General features: G+C 53.6%; 1 protein-coding gene across 5 annotated transcripts; it reads left to right on the forward strand.

Moving 5' to 3' along the window:
• Positions 1-6,821: 6,821 nt before the first annotated feature.
• Positions 6,822-18,583, forward strand: LOC133361225 (microtubule-actin cross-linking factor 1, isoforms 6/7-like). Of its 5 annotated transcripts, none has more exons than XM_061580114.1 (10): positions 6,822-7,101; positions 7,219-7,290; positions 7,711-7,883; positions 8,371-8,668; positions 10,111-10,785; positions 11,317-11,427; positions 14,760-14,790; positions 15,755-15,858; positions 16,367-17,774; positions 17,967-18,583. In XM_061580114.1, exons 2-8 carry the CDS (start codon positions 7,251-7,253, stop codon positions 15,831-15,833), a joined length of 1,407 nt encoding a protein of 468 aa, XP_061436098.1. In that variant the 5' UTR covers positions 6,822-7,101; positions 7,219-7,250; the 3' UTR covers positions 15,834-15,858; positions 16,367-17,774; positions 17,967-18,583. The 5 variants fall into 5 exon arrangements, with proteins under 5 accessions (XP_061436098.1, XP_061436095.1, XP_061436097.1 ...); XM_061580111.1 differs by having other exon boundaries at positions 6,837-7,106; positions 11,324-11,427; XM_061580113.1 differs by having other exon boundaries at positions 6,837-7,101; positions 7,216-7,290; positions 11,324-11,427.
• Positions 18,584-18,802: the final 219 nt, after the last annotated feature.

Consider the following 18,802-nt stretch of genomic DNA (forward strand, 5'->3'; position numbering starts at 1 on the left):
GTGTGGTGTGTCGTGTGTGGTGTGTGTCGTGTGTGTGTGTGGTGTGTGTGTAGTGTGTGTCGTGTGTGTGTATGTTGTGTGTCGTGCGTGTGTGTATGGTGTGTGTGTGGTGTGTGTGGTGTGTCGTGTGTGGTGTGTGTGGTGTGTGTGTTGTGTGTAGTGTGTGTGTGGTGTGTGTGTATGTTGTGTGTAGTGTGTGTCGTGTGTGTGTATGTTGTGTTGTCAAGGGACAGACCCAGGTGGTGCCATGGGTCGACTGAGATGACTGCTAGATGCACACAACCTGTGCCCCCTACTGTGCCAACTCGCTGCGTTTCCATCTTCCCGGCACTCCGCTCGTTTTTATTGACGAGTCGCTCCTCCACCACCACTACCACCACTACCACCACCACCACGAGTCGCTTCTCCACCACCACGAGTCGCTCCACCACCACCACGAGTCGCTCCTCCACCACCACCACCACGAGTCGCTCCTCCACCACCACCACGATGATGACGATGATGATGATGATTCGTATTGGGAATAGGATTTCCCCTTTTTTCTGGCAACAAAGCAGCGATGTTAAGATATTCTTGGTTCTTTCGGTAAAGTCACGTAGGTAGAAAATTAAACTAAAGAAAAAAATATATATGGTGATATATAATTATTTTTTATTTATGTAAAAAAAAAATTTAGGTACAAAAATGTAACAAAATTAAAATATATCATATTTTTATTTGGTTTTATGTTTTCTACCCACGTGACTTTACCCTAAGAACCAAAGAGAATGGATTCCTGCAGTCGCAAAAGGTCTCAAATCAAGATCTAAACACGACTCCTGTTTTGTCGCCAGAAAAAAGTGGAAACCTCTTCCCATTTTGTGGCCCTGGCAAGGGAGGTCCCATGAGGAGTTTGTATTATTAGAAGATGCTCTGAGCCAGATCATTGTTGATGCGCAGTGCGAGGAAACGGGCGGCTCACCCCGAGGCAATCCCGGCGGGACCCCGAGAGGTTTCAAAGCTCCTCGTCCTGAGCCGACCGCGAATTCTGTTCGCCAGCGCCGCTCTGGGGGCTTCGTCGCCTGTCCCACAGGGCGACTTGGAGCCGCTCGCTGCGTGTGAAGTTTGCCGCATGGAGCTGGTGCGGAGCCTGGTGTATGTGTTGTTATAAAGAGGCCCTGCGTTTAAAAAAAAACATAACTATTAAAAACACGCAAATGATTTGCTTGCCCAGTAAAGTAATTGTATTTTTTCATTTGCTATACAGCCAGATAGTACGACAAATTGCTAACTTTAAACACACCGGTCGTTTGTAAAAGTCGAAGGCGGTATAGTACTAGCGTAATAGAGCAAGTGCAGAATCACTGAACCGGAATTGATAGCTTGAAAGCGTTTAGCGCTGGGGCCTTGAAAGTGCGGGGCCCGTAGCTACTACATGTGTACTACATGGGTACTACATGTGTACTACATATGTAGCTACTACTACATGTGTAATACATGTAGTAGTAGCTACTACGCGTGTTGTAGTAGCTACTACTACGCGTGTAGTAGTAGCTACTACTACGCGTGTAGTAGTAGCTACTACTACGCGTGTAGTAGTAGCTACTACTACGCGTGTAGTAGTAGCTACTACTACGCGTGTAGTAGTAGCTACTACTACGCGTGTAGTAGTAGCTACTACTACGCGTGTAGTAGTAGCTACTACGCGTGTAGTAGTAGCTACACGCGTAGTAGCATCTACACGTGTAGATGCTACTACAAGGAAGGTAGGGGGGGGAAGAGGGAGGAGGGGGGAGGAGGGAGGGAGAGTGGAGGAGGAGGGAGGGGAGAAGAAGAGAGGGGGGAGGGGGGAGGGGCCCCGGACGCGTCTCGGCGCCACGTGCAGGAGGAGGCGAGACGCTGGGTCAGCAGCAGCGGCGCTGCGGGTGGCTCCATGGTGGCTATGAGATGTTGACTACCTCGCCTGGTGTGCAGGAGGTCGTGGGTTCCATCCTGACCCTGACGCCTACAGCTGCTGTATATTTGGAGTCTGCGTGTCTCTCTCATCATCATCATCATCACGGTGGCTAGGAGATGTTGACTACCTCGCCTGGTGTGCAGGAGGTCGTGGGTTCCATCCTGACCCTGACGCCTACAGCTGCTGTATATTTGGAGTTTGCGTGTCTCTCTCATCATCATCATCATCACGGTGGCTATGAGATGTTGACTACCTCGCCTGGTGTGCAGGAGGTCGTGGGTTCCATCCTGACCCTGACGCCTACAGCTGCTGTATATTTGGAGTTTGCGTGTCTCTCTCATCATCATCATCATCACGGTGGCTAGGAGATGTTGACTACCTCGCCTGGTGTGCAGGAGGTCGTGGGTTCCATCCTGACCCTGACGCCTACAGCTGCTGTATATTTGGAGTCTGCGTGTCTCTCTCATCATCATCATCATCACGGTGGCTAGGAGATGTTGACTACCTCGCCTGGTGTGCAGGAGGTCGTGGGTTCCATCCTGACCCTGACGCCTACAGCTGCTGTATATTTGGAGTTTGCGTGTCTCTCTCATCATCATCACGGTGGCTAGGAGATGTTGACTACCTCGCCTGGTGTGCAGGAGGTCGTGGGTTCCATCCTGACCCTGACGCCTACAGCTGCTGTATATTTGGAGTTTGCGTGTCTCTCTCATCATCATCATCATCACGGTGGCTAGGAGATGTTGACTACCTCGCCTGGTGTGCAGGAGGTCGTGGGTTCCATCCTGACCCTGACGCCTACAGCTGCTGTATATTTGGAGTCTGCGTGTTTCATCATCATCATCATCACGGTGGCTAGGAGATGTTGACTACCTCGCCTGGTGTGCAGGAGGTCGTGGGTTCCATCCTGACCCTGACGCCTACAGCTGCTGTATATTTGGAGTCTGCGTGTCTCTCTCATCATCATCATCATCACGGTGGCCACAGATGTTGACTACCTCGCCTGGTGTACAGGAGGTCGTGGGTTCTATCCCGACCCTGACGCCTGCTGCTGCTGTATAGTTGGAGTTTGCGTGTCTCTCTCATCATCATCATCACGGTGGCTAGGAGATGTTGACTACCTCGCCTGGTGTGCAGGAGGTCGTGGGTTCGACCCCGACCCTGACGACGCCTGCTGCTGTATATTTGGAGTCTGCGTCTCTCTCTCTGTGGGTCGCGTGGATTTTGTCTCGGGGTCCTCCGCATTTTCCCTCCACATTTAGAATCAACGTCAGCAGCCCGCGGCTCGGAGTCTTTGGCTGCTGCTGCTGTGAATTTCCACTCGATGAGCCACGCAATAGACTCTGAGTCATCGACACTGGGGACCTGGGTTCGAGCCCTGGGTCTGGGTGTCTCTCTCTCTCTGTGAGTTCACAATGGCCGTGTCAGAGACACTGAGTCATCGACACTGGGGACCTGGGTTCGAGCCCTGGGTCTGAGTGTCTCTCTCTCAGGGGGTTCACAATGGCCGTGTCAGAGACACAGAGATCCTGGGTTCGAGCCCTGGGTCTGGGTGTCTCTCTCTCTCTCAGTGGGTTCACAATGGCCGTGTCAGAGACACAGAGATCCTGGGTTCGAGCCCTGGGTCTGGGTGTCTCTCTCATGGGGTTCACAAGGGCCGTGTCAGAGACACTGAGTCATCTACACTGGGGACCTGGGTTCGAGCCATCGTTCCCTGGCTCCAAGCCGGGACATGACGACCCTCAATGCCGAGGGGTAGTGGAGGGAGTTTCACGCCCCATCTCTGTGTGGTTCACCAACCCCACGCCTCCACAGTGCGGGTTACAGGCAGCCACGTCCAGTGCCGTCACCATCACCACCATCACCACCATCACCACCACCACCACCACCATCACCACCACCATCACCGCCACCACCATCACCATCACCACCACCATCACCACCACCATCACCGCCACCACCACCACTATCACCATCATCACCATCACCACCATCACCGCCACCACCATCACCATCATCAGCATCACCACCATCACCGCCACCACCATCACCATCATCACCATCACCACCATCACCGCCACCACCACCATCACCACCATCACCACCACCACCACCGCCATCACCATCACCACCATCACCGCCACCATCACCACCATCACCACCACCATCACCACCATCACCGCCACCACCACCATCACCACCACCATCACCACCACCATCACCACCATCACCGCCACCACCACCATCACCGCCACCATCGCCACCATCACCACCATCACCGCCACCACCACCATCACCACCATAACCGCCACCACCGCCATCACCACCACCACCATCACCACCATCACCGCCACCACCACCATCACCACCATCACCACCACCATCACCACCATCACCGCCACCACCACCATCACCACCATAACCGCTACCACCGCCATCACCGCCACCACCATCACCGCCATCACTGCCACCACCATCACCGCCACCACCACAACCACCACCGCCGCCACCATCACCACCATCACCACCACAACCACCACCACAACCACCACCATCGCCACCACCATCGCCACCACCATCGCCACCACCATCACCACCACCGCCACCACCACCGCCACCACCACCACCATCAGGCGGAGAGAAAATATTTTTGTTTATATGAAGACCGCTCGTGTTGTGATCGAAACGTCGTGGGTTTTTTGCTTTTATTTTTTTCTATTTATTATTAGTATTTTATTTATTTTCTATCTACGTGACTTTACCGAAAGAACCAAGAATACACATCATACATCAACACACAACATACATAAACACACAACATACATCATACATCAACACACAACATACATCACACAACATACATCAACACACATCATACATCAACATACATAAACACACAACACGTGAGTTCATCGATGGTGAGTTTGGTGAGTGAGTTGGTGAGCGAGTTGGTGAGTGAGTGAGTTGGTGAGCGAGTTGGTGAGCGGGTGAGCTGGTGAGTGAGTTGGTGAGTGAGTTTGCTGAGTGAGCTGGTGAGCGAGTTGGTGGGTGAGTTTGCTGAGTGAGTTGGTGAGTGAGTTGGTAAGTGAGTTGGTGAGTGAGCTAGTGAGTGGGTTGGTGAGTGAGTTGGTGAGTGTCTTGGTGAGTGAGTTGGTGAGTGAGCTGGTGAGTGAGTTGGTGAGTGAGCTGGTGAGTGAGTTGGTGAGTGAGTTGGTGAGTGAGTTGGTGAGTGAGTGGTGAGTGAGTTGGTGAGTGAGCTGGTGAGTGAGTTGGTGAGTGACTTGGTGAGTTGGTGAGTTGCTGAGTGAGTTTATCACCGACTCGCCGCTCTGCACGCCTCACAGACCACGTGCCACTCCCCAGACGCTCCCTTCCCGCCTTCCACGAGACCCCTGATGATGGTGATGGTCATTCATCGTAATTCATCATCATCAATGGCCATCATCAACACTCATTGCTAACTACAACTTAATCACGTGGCGGGAATTTCCAACCTCTGGTCATCGGCACGGCTGGTCCCGCGAGGTCCGCTGGGAATTGTCGAATGCAAAACATGTTTAGTTTGGAGTTTATTTTCTTAACTTTTTTTTTAAACAATAACCCTCTAAGCTAAACTAACAGGCGCTTCCTCCCCTTCTGACCACGCCGGGATTTGTTGCGGAGCGCATGGAGGGAGGGAGGGAGGGTGGTGGTGGTGTGGAATTTCCAACACTCCGTGCGAATTGATTCCTCGGGGGAGAAGGGGGGGGGGGGTCTTCCCGGCTCCCCAAATTAGATTTTCCTCAATTTTCACCTTCCTCGCTCTCTCCGTGTGTCTCTCTCTGCCGCCCGTGTCGTCTCCCAGAGAGGAAACGGTCACGCACTTCGCGTTTCTTTCCATGAGATCACGAGGGGCGTCTCACTCGAAGGTACCGGCGTTGGGTATAAGAGGGACACGTTAGCAGGAGGGAGAAGGAGAGAGTCGTGGGTGACGGAGACACAGAGACACAGAGAGACACACAGAGACACAGAGACACACAGAGACACACAGAGACACACAGAGACACACAGAGACACACAGAGACACACAGAGACACAGAGAGAGACACAGAGACACAGAGAGACACACAGAGACACACAGAGACACAGAAGACACACAGAGACACACAGAGACACACAGAGACACACAGAGACACACAGAGACACACAGAGACACAGAGAGAGACACAGAGACACACAGAGACACACAGAGACACACAGAGACACACAGAGACACAGAGAGAGACACAGAGACACACAGAGACACACAGAGACACACAGAGACAGAGAGAGACACAGAGAGAGACACAGAGACACACAGAGACACACAGAGACACACAGAGACACACAGAGACAGAGAGAGACACAGAGAGAGACACAGAGACACACAGAGACACACAGAGACACACAGAGACACACAGAGACAGAGAGAGACACAGAGACACACAGAGACAGAGAGAGACACAGAGACACACAGAGACACAGAGAGACAGAGACACACAGAGACACACAGAGACACACAGAGACAGAGAGAGACACAGAGACACACAGAGACACACAGAGACAGAGAGAGACACAGAGACACACAGAGACACACAGAGACAGAGAGAGACACAGAGACACACAGAGACACAGAGACACAGAGAGAGACACAGAGACACACAGAGACACACAGAGACAGAGAGAGACACAGAGAGAGACACAGAGACACACAGAGACACACAGAGACAGAGAGAGACACAGAGACACACAGAAACACACAGAGACAGAGAGAGACACAGAGACACACAGAGACACAGAGAGAGACACAGAGACACACAGAGACACACAGAGACACACAGAGACACAGAGAGACACACAGAGACACACAGAGACACACAGAGACAGAGAGAGACACAGAGACGCACAGAAACACACAGAGACAGAGAGAGAGACACAGAGACACACAGAGACAGAGAGACACACAGAGACACAGAGACACAGAGAGACACAGAGAGAGAGACACAGAGACACAAAAACACACAGAGACAGAGAGAGAGACACAGAGACACAGAGAGAGACAGAGAGACACAGATAGACAGAGAGAGAGAGACGTCACAATTGCGAGTGTTTAACAGCGCTACCTGAAGATCCGAGTCGTCGTTTGGGTAAGGTGCGTGATTTCACGTGTCTGTGTGTGTGTCTGTGCATGTCTGTGTGTGTGTATGTGTGTGTGTCTGTGCGGCAGTCACTCCGCGTGTCACCCTTGCCCGTGGTGCCAGCAGATTCACGAACGGGATACCGACATCAGCGCAAGATGCTGCTGCTCTCCGCAATCACATTCACAGTCATAGCCGGTGAGTTTGTGCGTCTCTGTGCGAGTCTGTTGGCACCTGTGGGTCTCTGTGTGAGTCTGTGTGGGTCTGTGGGTCTCTGTGTGAGTCTGTGGGAGTCTGTGTGATTATGTGGGTCTCTGTGTGAGTCTGTGGCTCTCTGTGTGGGTCTCTGTGTGAGTCTGTGCGTCTCTGTGTGAGTCTATGGGTCTCTGTGTGAGTGTGGGTCTCTGTGTGAGTCTGTGGGTCTCTGTGAATCTGTGGGTCTCTGTGTGAGTCTATGGGTCTCTGTGTGAGTGTGGGTCTCTGTGTGAGTCTGTGGGTCTCTGTGTGAGTCTATGGGTCTCTGTGTGAGTCTGTGGGTCTCTGTGTGATTATATGGGTCTCTGTGTGAGTCTGTGTCTCTACCTGATACGTGAAAACTGAATCTGAACACGGCAACAGGCGGGTGGCGTCTCCACGTGTCCCCACACGCCACGACCTGGCGGAGGGCTCGCGACTACTGCCGGGAGGCCGGCGCTGACCTGGCGGTCGTCACCGGCGCCGGGGTCAACGCGAGACTCGCGTCCGCACTGGCGGCGGAGAGCGACGGCAAGTTCTGGATCGGACTGCGGAAGGTTCGGATTGCACCACCAGCAGCACTACCAACACCACTACCACCAGCACCACCAGCAGCACCAGCACTACCAGCACCACTACCACCAGCACCACCACTACCACCACCACTACCACCACCACCACTACCACCACTACCACCACCAGCACCACCAGCACCACCATCACCAGCACCACCATCACCACCACCAGCACCACCACCAACAAGGGCCTGTGCGTTTTCATGGGATGTAGTTTTCATCAACATCACCATCAACAACAACTCCATCACCATCAACAACTCAATCGACATGAAAAACAACACCATCAACATCATCAACATCGCTATCGATACCACCACCATCATGAACATCATCATCATCACCATCATCGATGCAATCTCATCCGAATCTGAATGCATCCGCTTCCATCTGCCACTACGAACAAGAGCTTTGCGGCTCTTCGGATTCCCCAATAAGACGGCGACCTCTGACCCCGCCTCCGACGCAGGTGGGCGGCCTGCAGTGGAGATGGATCGACAATTCCTCCGCCGACGGATTCCTGAACTGGGCCCCGTCCGAACCGAACAACCTCGCCAGAGAAGACTGCGTCGAGATGTACGTGGTGAGGGGAGGGGCCGGCCACGTGACGGAGGACGACCACGTGACGAGGGAAGGGGCCGGTCACGTGACGGGGGACGACCACGTGACGAGGGAAGGGGCCGACCACGTGGCAGTGCGCCACGCGAGGCACGGCCGCTGGAACGACGAACACTGCGGCAAGAAGAAGCGAGCGCTCTGCGTGATAGGTGGGTTCAAGTTCAGGTCTCTGGGTGTCTCTCTCTCTCTCAGGGGGTTCACAGTGGCCGTGTCAGAGACACTGGGGTCTGGGTTCAAGTTCAGGTCTGGGTGTCTCTCTCTCTCTCAGGGGGTTCACAGTGGCCGTGTGAGAGACACTGGGGTCTGGGTTCAAGTTCAGGTCTGGGTGTCTCTCTCTCTCTCTCAGGGGGTTCACAGTGGCCGTGTCAGAGACACTGGGGTCTGGGTTCAAGTTCAGGTCTGGGTGTCTCTCTCTCTCAGGGGGTTCACAGTGGCCGTGTCACAGACACTGGGGTCTGGGTTCAAGTTCAGGTCTGGGTGTCTCTCTCTCTCTCAAGGGGTTCACAGTGGCCGTGTCACAGACACTGGGGGTCTGGGTTCAAGTTCAGGTCTGGGTGTCTCTCTCTCTCTCTCAGGGGGTTCACAGTGGCCGTGTCACAGACACTGGGGGTCTGGGTTCAAGTTCAGGTCTGGGTGTCTCTCTCTCTCTCTCAGGGGGTTCACAGTGGCCGTGTCACAGACACTGGGGGTCTGGGTTCAAGTTCAGGTCTGGGTGTCTCTCTCTCTCTCAGGGGGTTCACAGTGGCCGTGTCACAGACACTGGGGGTCTGGGTTCAAGTTCAGGTCTGGGTGTCTCTCTCTCTCTCAGGGGGTTCACAGTGGCCGTGTCACAGACACTGGGGGTCTGGGTTCAAGTTCAGGTCTGGGTGTCTCTCTCTCTCTCAGGGGGTTCACAGTGGCCGTGTCACAGACACTGGGGGTCTGGGTTCAAGTTCAGGTCTGGGTGTCTCTCTCTCTCTCAGGGGGTTCACAGTGGCCGTGTCACAGACACTGGGGGTCTGGGTTCAAGTTCAGGTCTGGGTGTCTCTCTCTCTCTCAGGGGGTTCACAGTGGCCGTGTCACAGACACTGGGGGTCTGGGTTCAAGTTCAGGTCTGGGTGTCTCTCTCTCTCTCAGGGGGTTCACAGTGGCCGTGTCACAGACACTGGGGGTCTGGGTTCAAGTTCAGGTCTGGGTGTCTCTCTCTCTCTCAGGGGGTTCACAGTGGCCGTGTCACAGACACTGGGGGTCTGGGTTCAAGTTCAGGTCTGGGTGTCTCTCTCTCTCTCAGGGGGTTCACAGTGGCCGTGTCACAGACACTGGGGGTCTGGGTTCAAGTTCAGGTCTGGGTGTCTCTCTCTCTCTCAGGGGGTTCACAGTGGCCGTGTCACAGACACTGGGGGTCTGGGTTCAAGTTCAGGTCTGGGTGTCTCTCTCTCTCTCAGGGGGTTCACAGTGGCCGTGTCACAGACACTGGGGGTCTGGGTTCAAGTTCAGGTCTGGGTGTCTCTCTCTCTCTCAGGGGGTTCACAGTGGCCGTGTCACAGACACTGGGGGTCTGGGTTCAAGTTCAGGTCTGGGTGTCTCTAACGTTCTTGTTTCTCTCGTGCAGGACCAGCCGACACAACAGCTGAACCTACAACAGCTGACCCTACAACAGCTGAACCTACAACAGCCAAACCTACAACAGCTGAACCTACAACAGCTGAACCTACAACAGCCGAACCTACAACAGCTGAACCTACAACAGCTGAACCTACAACAGCTGAACCTACAACAGCCAAACCTACAACAGCTGAACCTACAACAGCTGAACCTACAACAGCCGAACCTACAACAGCTGAACCTACAACACCTGAACCTACAACAGTCAATCCTACAACAGTCAATCCTACAACAGTCAATCCCACAACAGCTGAACCTACAACAGCTGAACCTACAACAGCTGATCCTACAACAGCTGAACCTACAACAGCTGAACCTACAACAGCCAAACCTACAACAGCTGATCCTACAACAGCTGATCCTACAACAGCTGAACCTACAACAGCTGATCCTACAACAGTCAATCCTACAACAGCTGATCCTACAACAGCTGAACCTACAACAGCCAATCCTACAACAGTCAATCCTACAACAGCTGATCCTACAACAGCTGAACCTACAACAGCCAATCCTACAACAGTCAATCCTACAACAGCTGATCCTACAACAGCTGAACCTACAACATCCGAAGAACCTACAGCAGCCGATCCTACCACAGCTGATCTGGATGTGTCTATGGCAGGTGCGTACTCTCCCTCACTCCTCGTGCAGTGCTGTGAGCTGACGTGCCCACGTGACGTGCCCACGTGACGTGCCCACGTGACGTGCCCAGTGTGACGTGCCCAGTGTACCCACCATGTGACGTGCCCACGTGACGTGCCCACGTGACGTGCCCATTGTGATGTGATGTGCCCACGTGATGTGGCCACGTGACGTACCCACGTGACGTACCCAGTGTAACGTACCCACCACGTGATTTACCCACCGCGTGACGTGCCCACCACGTGATTGATGTCAGAGTGGTGGTGCAGTGGTTAGCGAGCTCCGAAGCCGAGTCGATCTAGGGACTCCCCTAGATCAACTCAGCCTCAAATGAGTAACCTGGCGTAGCGGTGGTGCAGTAAACATCGCCACTGGGGGAGACAAAGGCGGCCGGGCGTGGTGGTGGTAGCCACCCACCCCCCCCTCGTGTGCCACAGCGCCGGCAGCCTTCACAGCTGCTGCTCACACATCCTGTGACGGCTACACGGGGGATCTTTGTCGTTGTCTGCAGGGCGCAGGAGGGCGGGGGAGAGGGCAGCAGCTGCCGGGGCAGCCGCTGTGCTCGCCACGCTGGGGGGGGGGGCAGCGGGGCTGGCGGTGGCGCTGTGGAGGAGGAGGAAAGGTGAGGGGGGTGAGGGGGTGAGAGTGAGTGTGTGTGAGTGTGTGTGAGTGTGTGAGTGAGTGAGTGTGAGAGTGTGTGAGTGAGTGTGAGAGTGTGTGAGTGAGTGTGTGAGTGAGTGTGAGTGTGTGTGTGAGTGAGAGTGTGTGAGAGTGTGTGAGTGAGTGTGAGAGTGAGTGTGAGTGTGTGTGTGAGTGAGAGTGTGTGAGAGTGTGAGTGTGTGAGTGAGTGTGTGAGTGAGTGAGTGTGAGAAGGTGAGTGTGTGTGAGTGTGTGAGTGCTCGCCACGCTGGGGGGGGGGGGCAGCGGGGCTGGCGGTGGCGCTGTGGAGGAGGAGGAAAGGTGAGGGGGGTGAGGGGGTGAGGGGATGAGAGTGTGAGTGAGTGAGTGTGTGTAAGTGAGAGTGTGTGAGAGTGGGTGAGTGAGAGAGTGTGAGAGTGGGTGAGTGAGAGAGTGGGTGAGTGAGAGAGTGTGAGAGTGAGAGAGTGTGAGAGTGGGTGAGTGAGAGAGTGTGAGAGTGGGTGAGTGAGAGAGTGTGAGAGTGAGAGAGTGTGAGAGTGGGTGAGTGAGAGAGTGTGAGAGTGAGAGAGTGTGAGAGTGGGTGAGTGAGAGAGTGTGAGAGTGTGAGAGTGGGTGAGTGAGAGAGTGTGAGAGTGGGTGAGTGAGAGAGTGTGTGAGTGAGAGAGTGTGAGAATGTGTGTAAGTGAGTGAGTGTGTGTAAGTGAGAGTGTGTGAGAGTGGGTGAGTGAGAGAGTGTGAGAGTGGGTGAGTGAGAGAGTGGGTGAGTGAGAGAGTGTGAGAGTGAGAGAGTGTGAGAGTGGGTGAGTGAGAGAGTGTGAGAGTGAGAGAGTGTGTGAGTGAGAGAGTGTGAGAATGTGTGTAAGTGAGTGAGTGTGTGTAAGTGAGAGTGTGTGAGAGTGGGTGAGTGAGAGAGTGTGAGAGTGGGTGAGTGAGAGAGTGGGTGAGTGAGAGAGTGTGAGAGTGAGAGAGTGTGTGAGTGGGTGAGTGAGAGAGTGTGAGAGTGAGAGAGTGTGTGAGTGGGTGAGTGAGAGAGTGTGAGAGTGAGAGAGTGTGAGAGTGAGAGAGTGTGAGAGTGTGAGAGTGGGTGAGTGAGAGAGTGTGAGAGTGGGTGAGTGAGAGAGTGGGTGAGTGAGAGAGTGTGAGAGTGAGAGAGTGTGTGAGTGGGTGAGTGAGAGAGTGTGAGAGTGAGAGAGTGTGAGAGTGAGAGAGTGTGAGAGTGTGAGAGTGGGTGAGTGAGAGAGTGTGAGAGTGGGTGAGTGAGAGAGTGGGTGAGTGGGTGAGTGAGAGAGTGTGAGAGTGGGTGAGTGAGAGAGTGGGTGAGTGAGAGAGTGTGAGAGTGTGAGAGTGGGTGAGTGAGAGAGTGGGTGAGTGAGAGAGTGTGAGAGTGGGTGAGTGAGAGAGTGTGAGAGTGTGAGAGTGGGTGAGTGAGAGAGTGTGAGAGTGGGTGAGTGAGAGAGTGGGTGAGCGAGTGAGTGAGAGAGTGTGAGAGTGGGTGAGTGAGAGAGTGGGTGAGTGAGAGAGTGTGAGAGTGTGAGAGTGGGTGAGTGAGAGAGTGGGTGAGTGAGAGAGTGTGAGAGTGGGTGAGTGAGAGAGTGTGAGAGTGTGAGAGTGGGTGAGTGAGAGAGTGTGAGAGTGGGTGAGTGAGAGAGTGTGTGAGTGAGAGAGTGTGAGAATGTGTGTAAGTGAGTGAGTGTGTGTAAGTGAGAGTGTGTGAGAGTGGGTGAGTGAGAGAGTGTGAGAGTGGGTGAGTGAGAGAGTGGGTGAGTGAGAGAGTGGGTGAGTGAGTGAGTGTGAGAGTGAGAGAGTGTGAGAGTGTGAGAGTGGGTGAGTGAGAGAGTGTGAGAGTGGGTGAGTGAGAGAGTGGGTGAGTGGGTGAGTGAGAGAGTGTGAGAGTGGGTGAGTGAGAGAGTGGGTGAGTGAGAGAGTGTGAGAGTGTGAGAGTGGGTGAGTGAGAGAGTGGGTGAGTGAGAGAGTGTGAGAGTGAGAGAGTGTGAGAGTGGGTGAGTGAGAGAGTGTGAGAGTGAGAGAGTGTGTGAGTGGGTGAGTGAGAGAGTGTGAGAGTGAGAGAGTGTGAGAGTGAGAGAGTGTGAGAGTGTGAGAGTGGGTGAGTGAGAGAGTGTGAGAGTGGGTGAGTGAGAGAGTGGGTGAGTGGGTGAGTGAGAGAGTGTGAGAGTGGGTGAGTGAGAGAGTGGGTGAGTGAGAGAGTGTGAGAGTGTGAGAGTGGGTGAGTGAGAGAGTGGGTGAGTGAGAGAGTGTGAGAGTGGGTGAGTGAGAGAGTGTGAGAGTGTGAGAGTGGGTGAGTGTGAGAGTGTGAGAGTGGGTGAGTGAGAGAGTGGGTGAGTGAGAGAGTGTGAGAGTGGGTGAGTGAGAGAGTGTGAGAGTGTGAGAGTGGGTGAGTGAGAGAGTGTGAGAGTGAGTGAGTGTGAGAGTGGGTGAGTGAGAGAGTGTGAGAGTGGGTGAGTGAGAGAGTGTGTGAGTGAGAGAGTGTGAGAATGTGTGTAAGTGAGTGAGTGTGTGTAAGTGAGAGTGTGTGAGAGTGGGTGAGTGAGAGAGTGTGAGAGTGGGTGAGTGAGAGAGTGGGTGAGTGAGAGAGTGTGAGAGTGAGAGAGTGTGAGAGTGAGAGAGTGTGAGAGTGTGAGAGTGGGTGAGTGAGAGAGTGTGAGAGTGGGTGAGTGAGAGAGTGGGTGAGTGAGAGAGTGAGAGAGTGTGAGAGTGGGTGAGTGAGAGAGTGTGAGAGTGGGTGAGTGAGAGAGTGTGAGAGTGGGTGAGTGAGAGAGTGGGTGAGTGAGAGAGTGTGTGAGTGAGAGTGTGAGAGTGAGAGAGTGTGAGAGTGAGAGAGTGTGAGAGTGAGAGAGTGTGTGAGTGTGTGAGTGGGTGAGTGAGAGAGTGTGAGAGTGAGAGAGTGTGAGAGTGAGAGAGTGTGAGAGTGAGAGAGTGAGAGAGTGTGAGAGTGGGTGAGTGAGAGAGTGTGAGAGTGGGTGAGTGAGAGAGTGGGTGAGTGAGAGAGTGAGAGAGTGTGAGAGTGAGAGAGTGAGAGAGTGTGTGAGTGTGTGAGTGAGAGAGTGTGAGTGAGAGAGTGTGTGAGTGAGTGTGAGTGTGTGTGAGTCTGTGAGTGTGTGTGAGTCTGTGGGTGTGTGATTGGGTGAGTGAGTGTGTGAGTGAGGTCACATAAATCAGTGACGCTACCCGCTAACAGCACTTGCCCTAACAGTGGATCAGGGCTACACGGGGGACCTTTGTCTGTGGTGTGCACTCTCTCTGTGTCCTGCACTGTCACGCGATGACTCAGAACCTCTTCTGCGATTCTCTTCCCAGGTGCCTGTGACTTGGAGAGGCGTCGGACCAGGTAGGCTGACCCACACTCGATCCGCTCAGCCGTAAATCACAGCGCACGTTTCTCTGTTCGCCCAGACGTGATGAGTGAAGCAGCCGCTCACTCACTCACCCACTCACTCACCCAGTCGCTCACTCACTCACCCAGTCGCTCGCTCGCTCACTCACCCAGTCACTCACTCACCCAGTCGCTCACTCACTAACTCACCCACTCACTCACCCAGTCGCTCACTCACTCACCCAGTCGCTCGCTCGCTCACTCACCCAGTCACTCACTCACCCAGTCGCTCACTCACCCAGTCGCTCACTCACTAACTCACCCACTCACTCACCCAGTCGCTCACTCACTCACCCAGTCGCTCGCTCGCTCACTCACCCAGTCACTCACTCACCCAGTCGCTCACTCACTAACTCATCCACTCACTCACCCAGTCACTCGCTCGCTCGCCCATTCGCTCAATCGCTCACCCTGTCACTCGCTCGCTCGCTCACCAAGTCGCTCGTTCACTCACTCACTGACTATCCCACTGGCGCAGTCACTCACCCAATTACTAAGCCACTCACTCACCCACTCACGGTGGTGGTGGTGTTGATGGTGATAATGATGATGTTGTTGGTGGCGGTAATGATGTTGGTAGTGATGATGTTGTTAGTTGTGGTGGTGGTGATGTTGGTGGTGGTGGTGATGTTGTTGGTGGTGGCGGTAATAATGTTGGTGGTGGTGATGATGATGTTGGTGGTGGCGGTAATGATGTTGGTGGTGGTGATGATGTTGTTGGTTGTGGTGGTGGTGATGTTGTTGGTGATGTTGTTGGTTGTGATGTTGGTGGTGATGTTGTTGGTGATGTGGTTGTGATGGTGGTGATGTTGGTGGTGGTGGTGATGTTGTTGGTTGCGATGGTGGTGGTGATGTTGTTGGTGATGTTGTTGGTTGCGATGGTGGTGATGATAGTAGTGGTGGTGTCGATGTCTTCCAGTGACCTGCCACACCACGAGACGTTCACGGAGCGAGGGGAGTGGAAGTCGTCACCACAGGAGGCTGCGGACTTTGTGTAGACGGAGACTCGCGGAGCCCAGAGAGGTGAGAGCTTGGGGGGTGGCGGTGGTCGTGGTGATGATGATGATAGTAGTGGTGGTGGTGATGATAGTGGTGGTGGTGGTGATAGTGTTGATGATGATAGTAGTGGTGGTGGTGTTGATGGTGGTGGTGGTGATGATGATGATGATAGTGGTGATGATGATAGCTGTGGTGGTGATGTTGGTGTTGATGGTGATTGTGGTGATGATGATGGTGGTGGTGATGATGATAGTTGTGGTGGTGACGGTAATAGTGGTGGTGGCGATGATGGTGATGGCGGTGGTGGTACTAATGATGATGATGCTGCTGATGATGATGATTCTGCTGATGATGATGATGCTGCTGCTGATGATGATGCTGCTGCCGGTGATGATGGTGATGATGATGGTGCTGCTGCTGCTGATGATGGTGATGATGCTGCTGATGATGGTGATGATGCTGCTGCTGCTGATGATGCTGATGAGGATGTTGCTGATGCTGCTGCTGAAACCCTCCACGTTTGTCATTGCAGATCTCACCGCGAGACGTCGCAGTAGAAGTCGTGAGTCTGACCACGGCTGGAACTTGTAGCGAGTTCACACTGGGACCGAGCCCCACGTGACCCTCCTGGAATCTCACAGCCTTAGGGGTCGCAGGTTCGACTCCCATACAGAGACCTCGTCCCATACAGAGGCCTCGTCCCATACAGAGACCTCGTCCCATACAGAACCCTCGTCCCATACAGAACCCTCGTCCCATACAGAACCCTCGTCCCATACAGAACCCTCGTCCCATACAGAACCCTCGTCCCATACAGAACCCTCATCCCATACAGAACCCTCATCCCATACAGAACCCTCGTCCCACACAGAAGCCTCGTCCCATACAGAACCCTCGTCCCATACAGAACCCTCGTCCCATACAGAACCCTCGTCCCATACAGAACCCTCGTCCCATACAGAACCCTCGTCCCATACAGAACCCTCGTCCCATACAGAGCCCTCATCCCATATAGAACCCTCGTCCCATATAGAACCCTCGTCCCATACAGAACCCTCGTCCCATACAGATGCCTCGTCCCATACAGAACCCTCGTCCCATACAGAACCCTCGTCCCATACAGAACCCTCGTCCCATACAGAACCCTCGTCCCATACAGAGCCCTCATCCCATATAGAACCCTCATCCCATATAGAACCCTCGTCCCATACAGAACCCTCGTCCCATACAGATGCCTCGTCCCATACAGATGCCTCGTCCCATACAGAACCCTCGTCCCATACAGAACCCTCGTCCCATACAGAACCCTCGTCCCATACAGAACCCTCGTCCCATACAGAACCCTCGTCCCATACAGAACCCTCGTCCCATACAGAACCCTCGTCCCATACAGAACCCTCGTCCCATACAGAACCCTCGTCCCATACAGAACCCTCGTCCCATACAGAGGCCTCGTCCCATACAGAGCCCTCGTCCCATACAGAACCCTCGTCCCATACAGAACCCTCGTCCCATACAGAAGCCTCATTTGAAAACTTGAACCGTTATTAAATCGTAATAATAATGAAATAGTAATGTTGTAACAGATAACTACTTGAATAATATTTAAGGTATTACAATTCATTGTATATTTATTTATCCTGTGATGCGTAAAGGCGGTGGTGATGGTGGAGGTGGTGGTGGTAGTGGTGGTGTAGGTGGTGGTGGTGGTAGTTGTGGTGTAGGTAGTAGTGGTGGTGGTAGTTGTGGTGTAGGTGGTGGTAGTAGTGGGGGTGGTGGTAGTTGTGGTGTAGGTGGTAGTGGTGGTTGTGGTGTAGGTGGTGGTGGTAGTTGTGGTGTAGGTGGTGGTGATGGTGTAGGTGGTGGTGGTAGTTGTGGTGTAGGTGGTGGTGGTAGTGGTGGTGTAGGTGGTGGTGGTGGTAGTTGTGGTGTAGGTAGTAGTGGTGGTGGTAGTTGTGGTGTAGGTGATGGTGGAGGTGGTGGTGGTAGTGGTGGTGTAGGTGGTGGTGGTGGTAGTTGTGGTGGTAGTTGTGGTGTAGGTAGTAGTGGTGGTGGTAGTTGTGGTGTAGGTGGTGGTAGTAGTGGGGGTGGTGGTAGTTGTGGTGTAGGTGGTAGTGGTGGTTGTGGTGTAGGTGGTGGTGGTAGTTGTGGTGTAGGTGGTGGTAGTAGTGGTGTAGGGGGTGGTGGTAGTTGTGGTGTAGGTGGTAGTGGTGGTTGTGGTGTAGGTGGTGGTGGTAGTTGTGGTGTAGGTGGTGGTGATGGTGTAGGTGGTGGTGGTAGTTGTGGTGTAGGTGGTAGTGGTGGTGGTAGTGGTGGTGTAGGTGGTGGTAGTAGTGGTGTAGGCGGTGGTGGTGTAGGTAGTGGTGGTGGTGGTGTAGGTGGTGGTGGTGGTAGTTGTGGTGTAGGTGGTAGTGGTGGTGGTAGTTGTGGTGGTGGTGGTGGTAGTTGTGGTGTAAGTGGGAGTGAGATCACCAACTCTGCTCTATTGCTAAATCGTCACTCTGTTGTCAGGACCGGCATTACGTTGTGATCATCGTGACTTAAGTTATTGGAGTCGTATTTAATCGTAAATTATGATGTTGTAAATCTCGAATGTGTCTTGGCCTGGTAGGATGGGGATGGTTGAGTGTTGTATCGATTTTGTGTCTGGGTGATTTGTTTACCTTGATTGTACTTTCTGTGAGTCAAGAGCTTTAAAGCCCATCGGATTCCTCCTGCAGAATAAATAAATATTCTGATTCTGACTGATTCGGGATGGCGTCACCAGTTTGTTTTTTATTCGGGTGCACGGTGAACTCAGACCCAGGGCTCGAACCCAGGGTCTCAGTGTCTCTGACACGGCCATTGTGAACTCACTGAGAGAAACACCCAGACCCAGGGCTCGAACCCAGGGTCTCAGTGTCTCTGACACGGCCATTGTGAACCCACTGAGAGAGACACCCAGACCCAGGGCTTGAACCCAGGGTCT

This window comes from Lethenteron reissneri, chromosome 71, assembly GCF_015708825.2.
Source record: "Lethenteron reissneri isolate LAM-NWPU_2019-01 chromosome 71, ASM1570882v1, whole genome shotgun sequence".
Lineage (NCBI taxonomy): Eukaryota > Metazoa > Chordata > Hyperoartia > Petromyzontiformes > Petromyzontidae > Lethenteron > Lethenteron reissneri.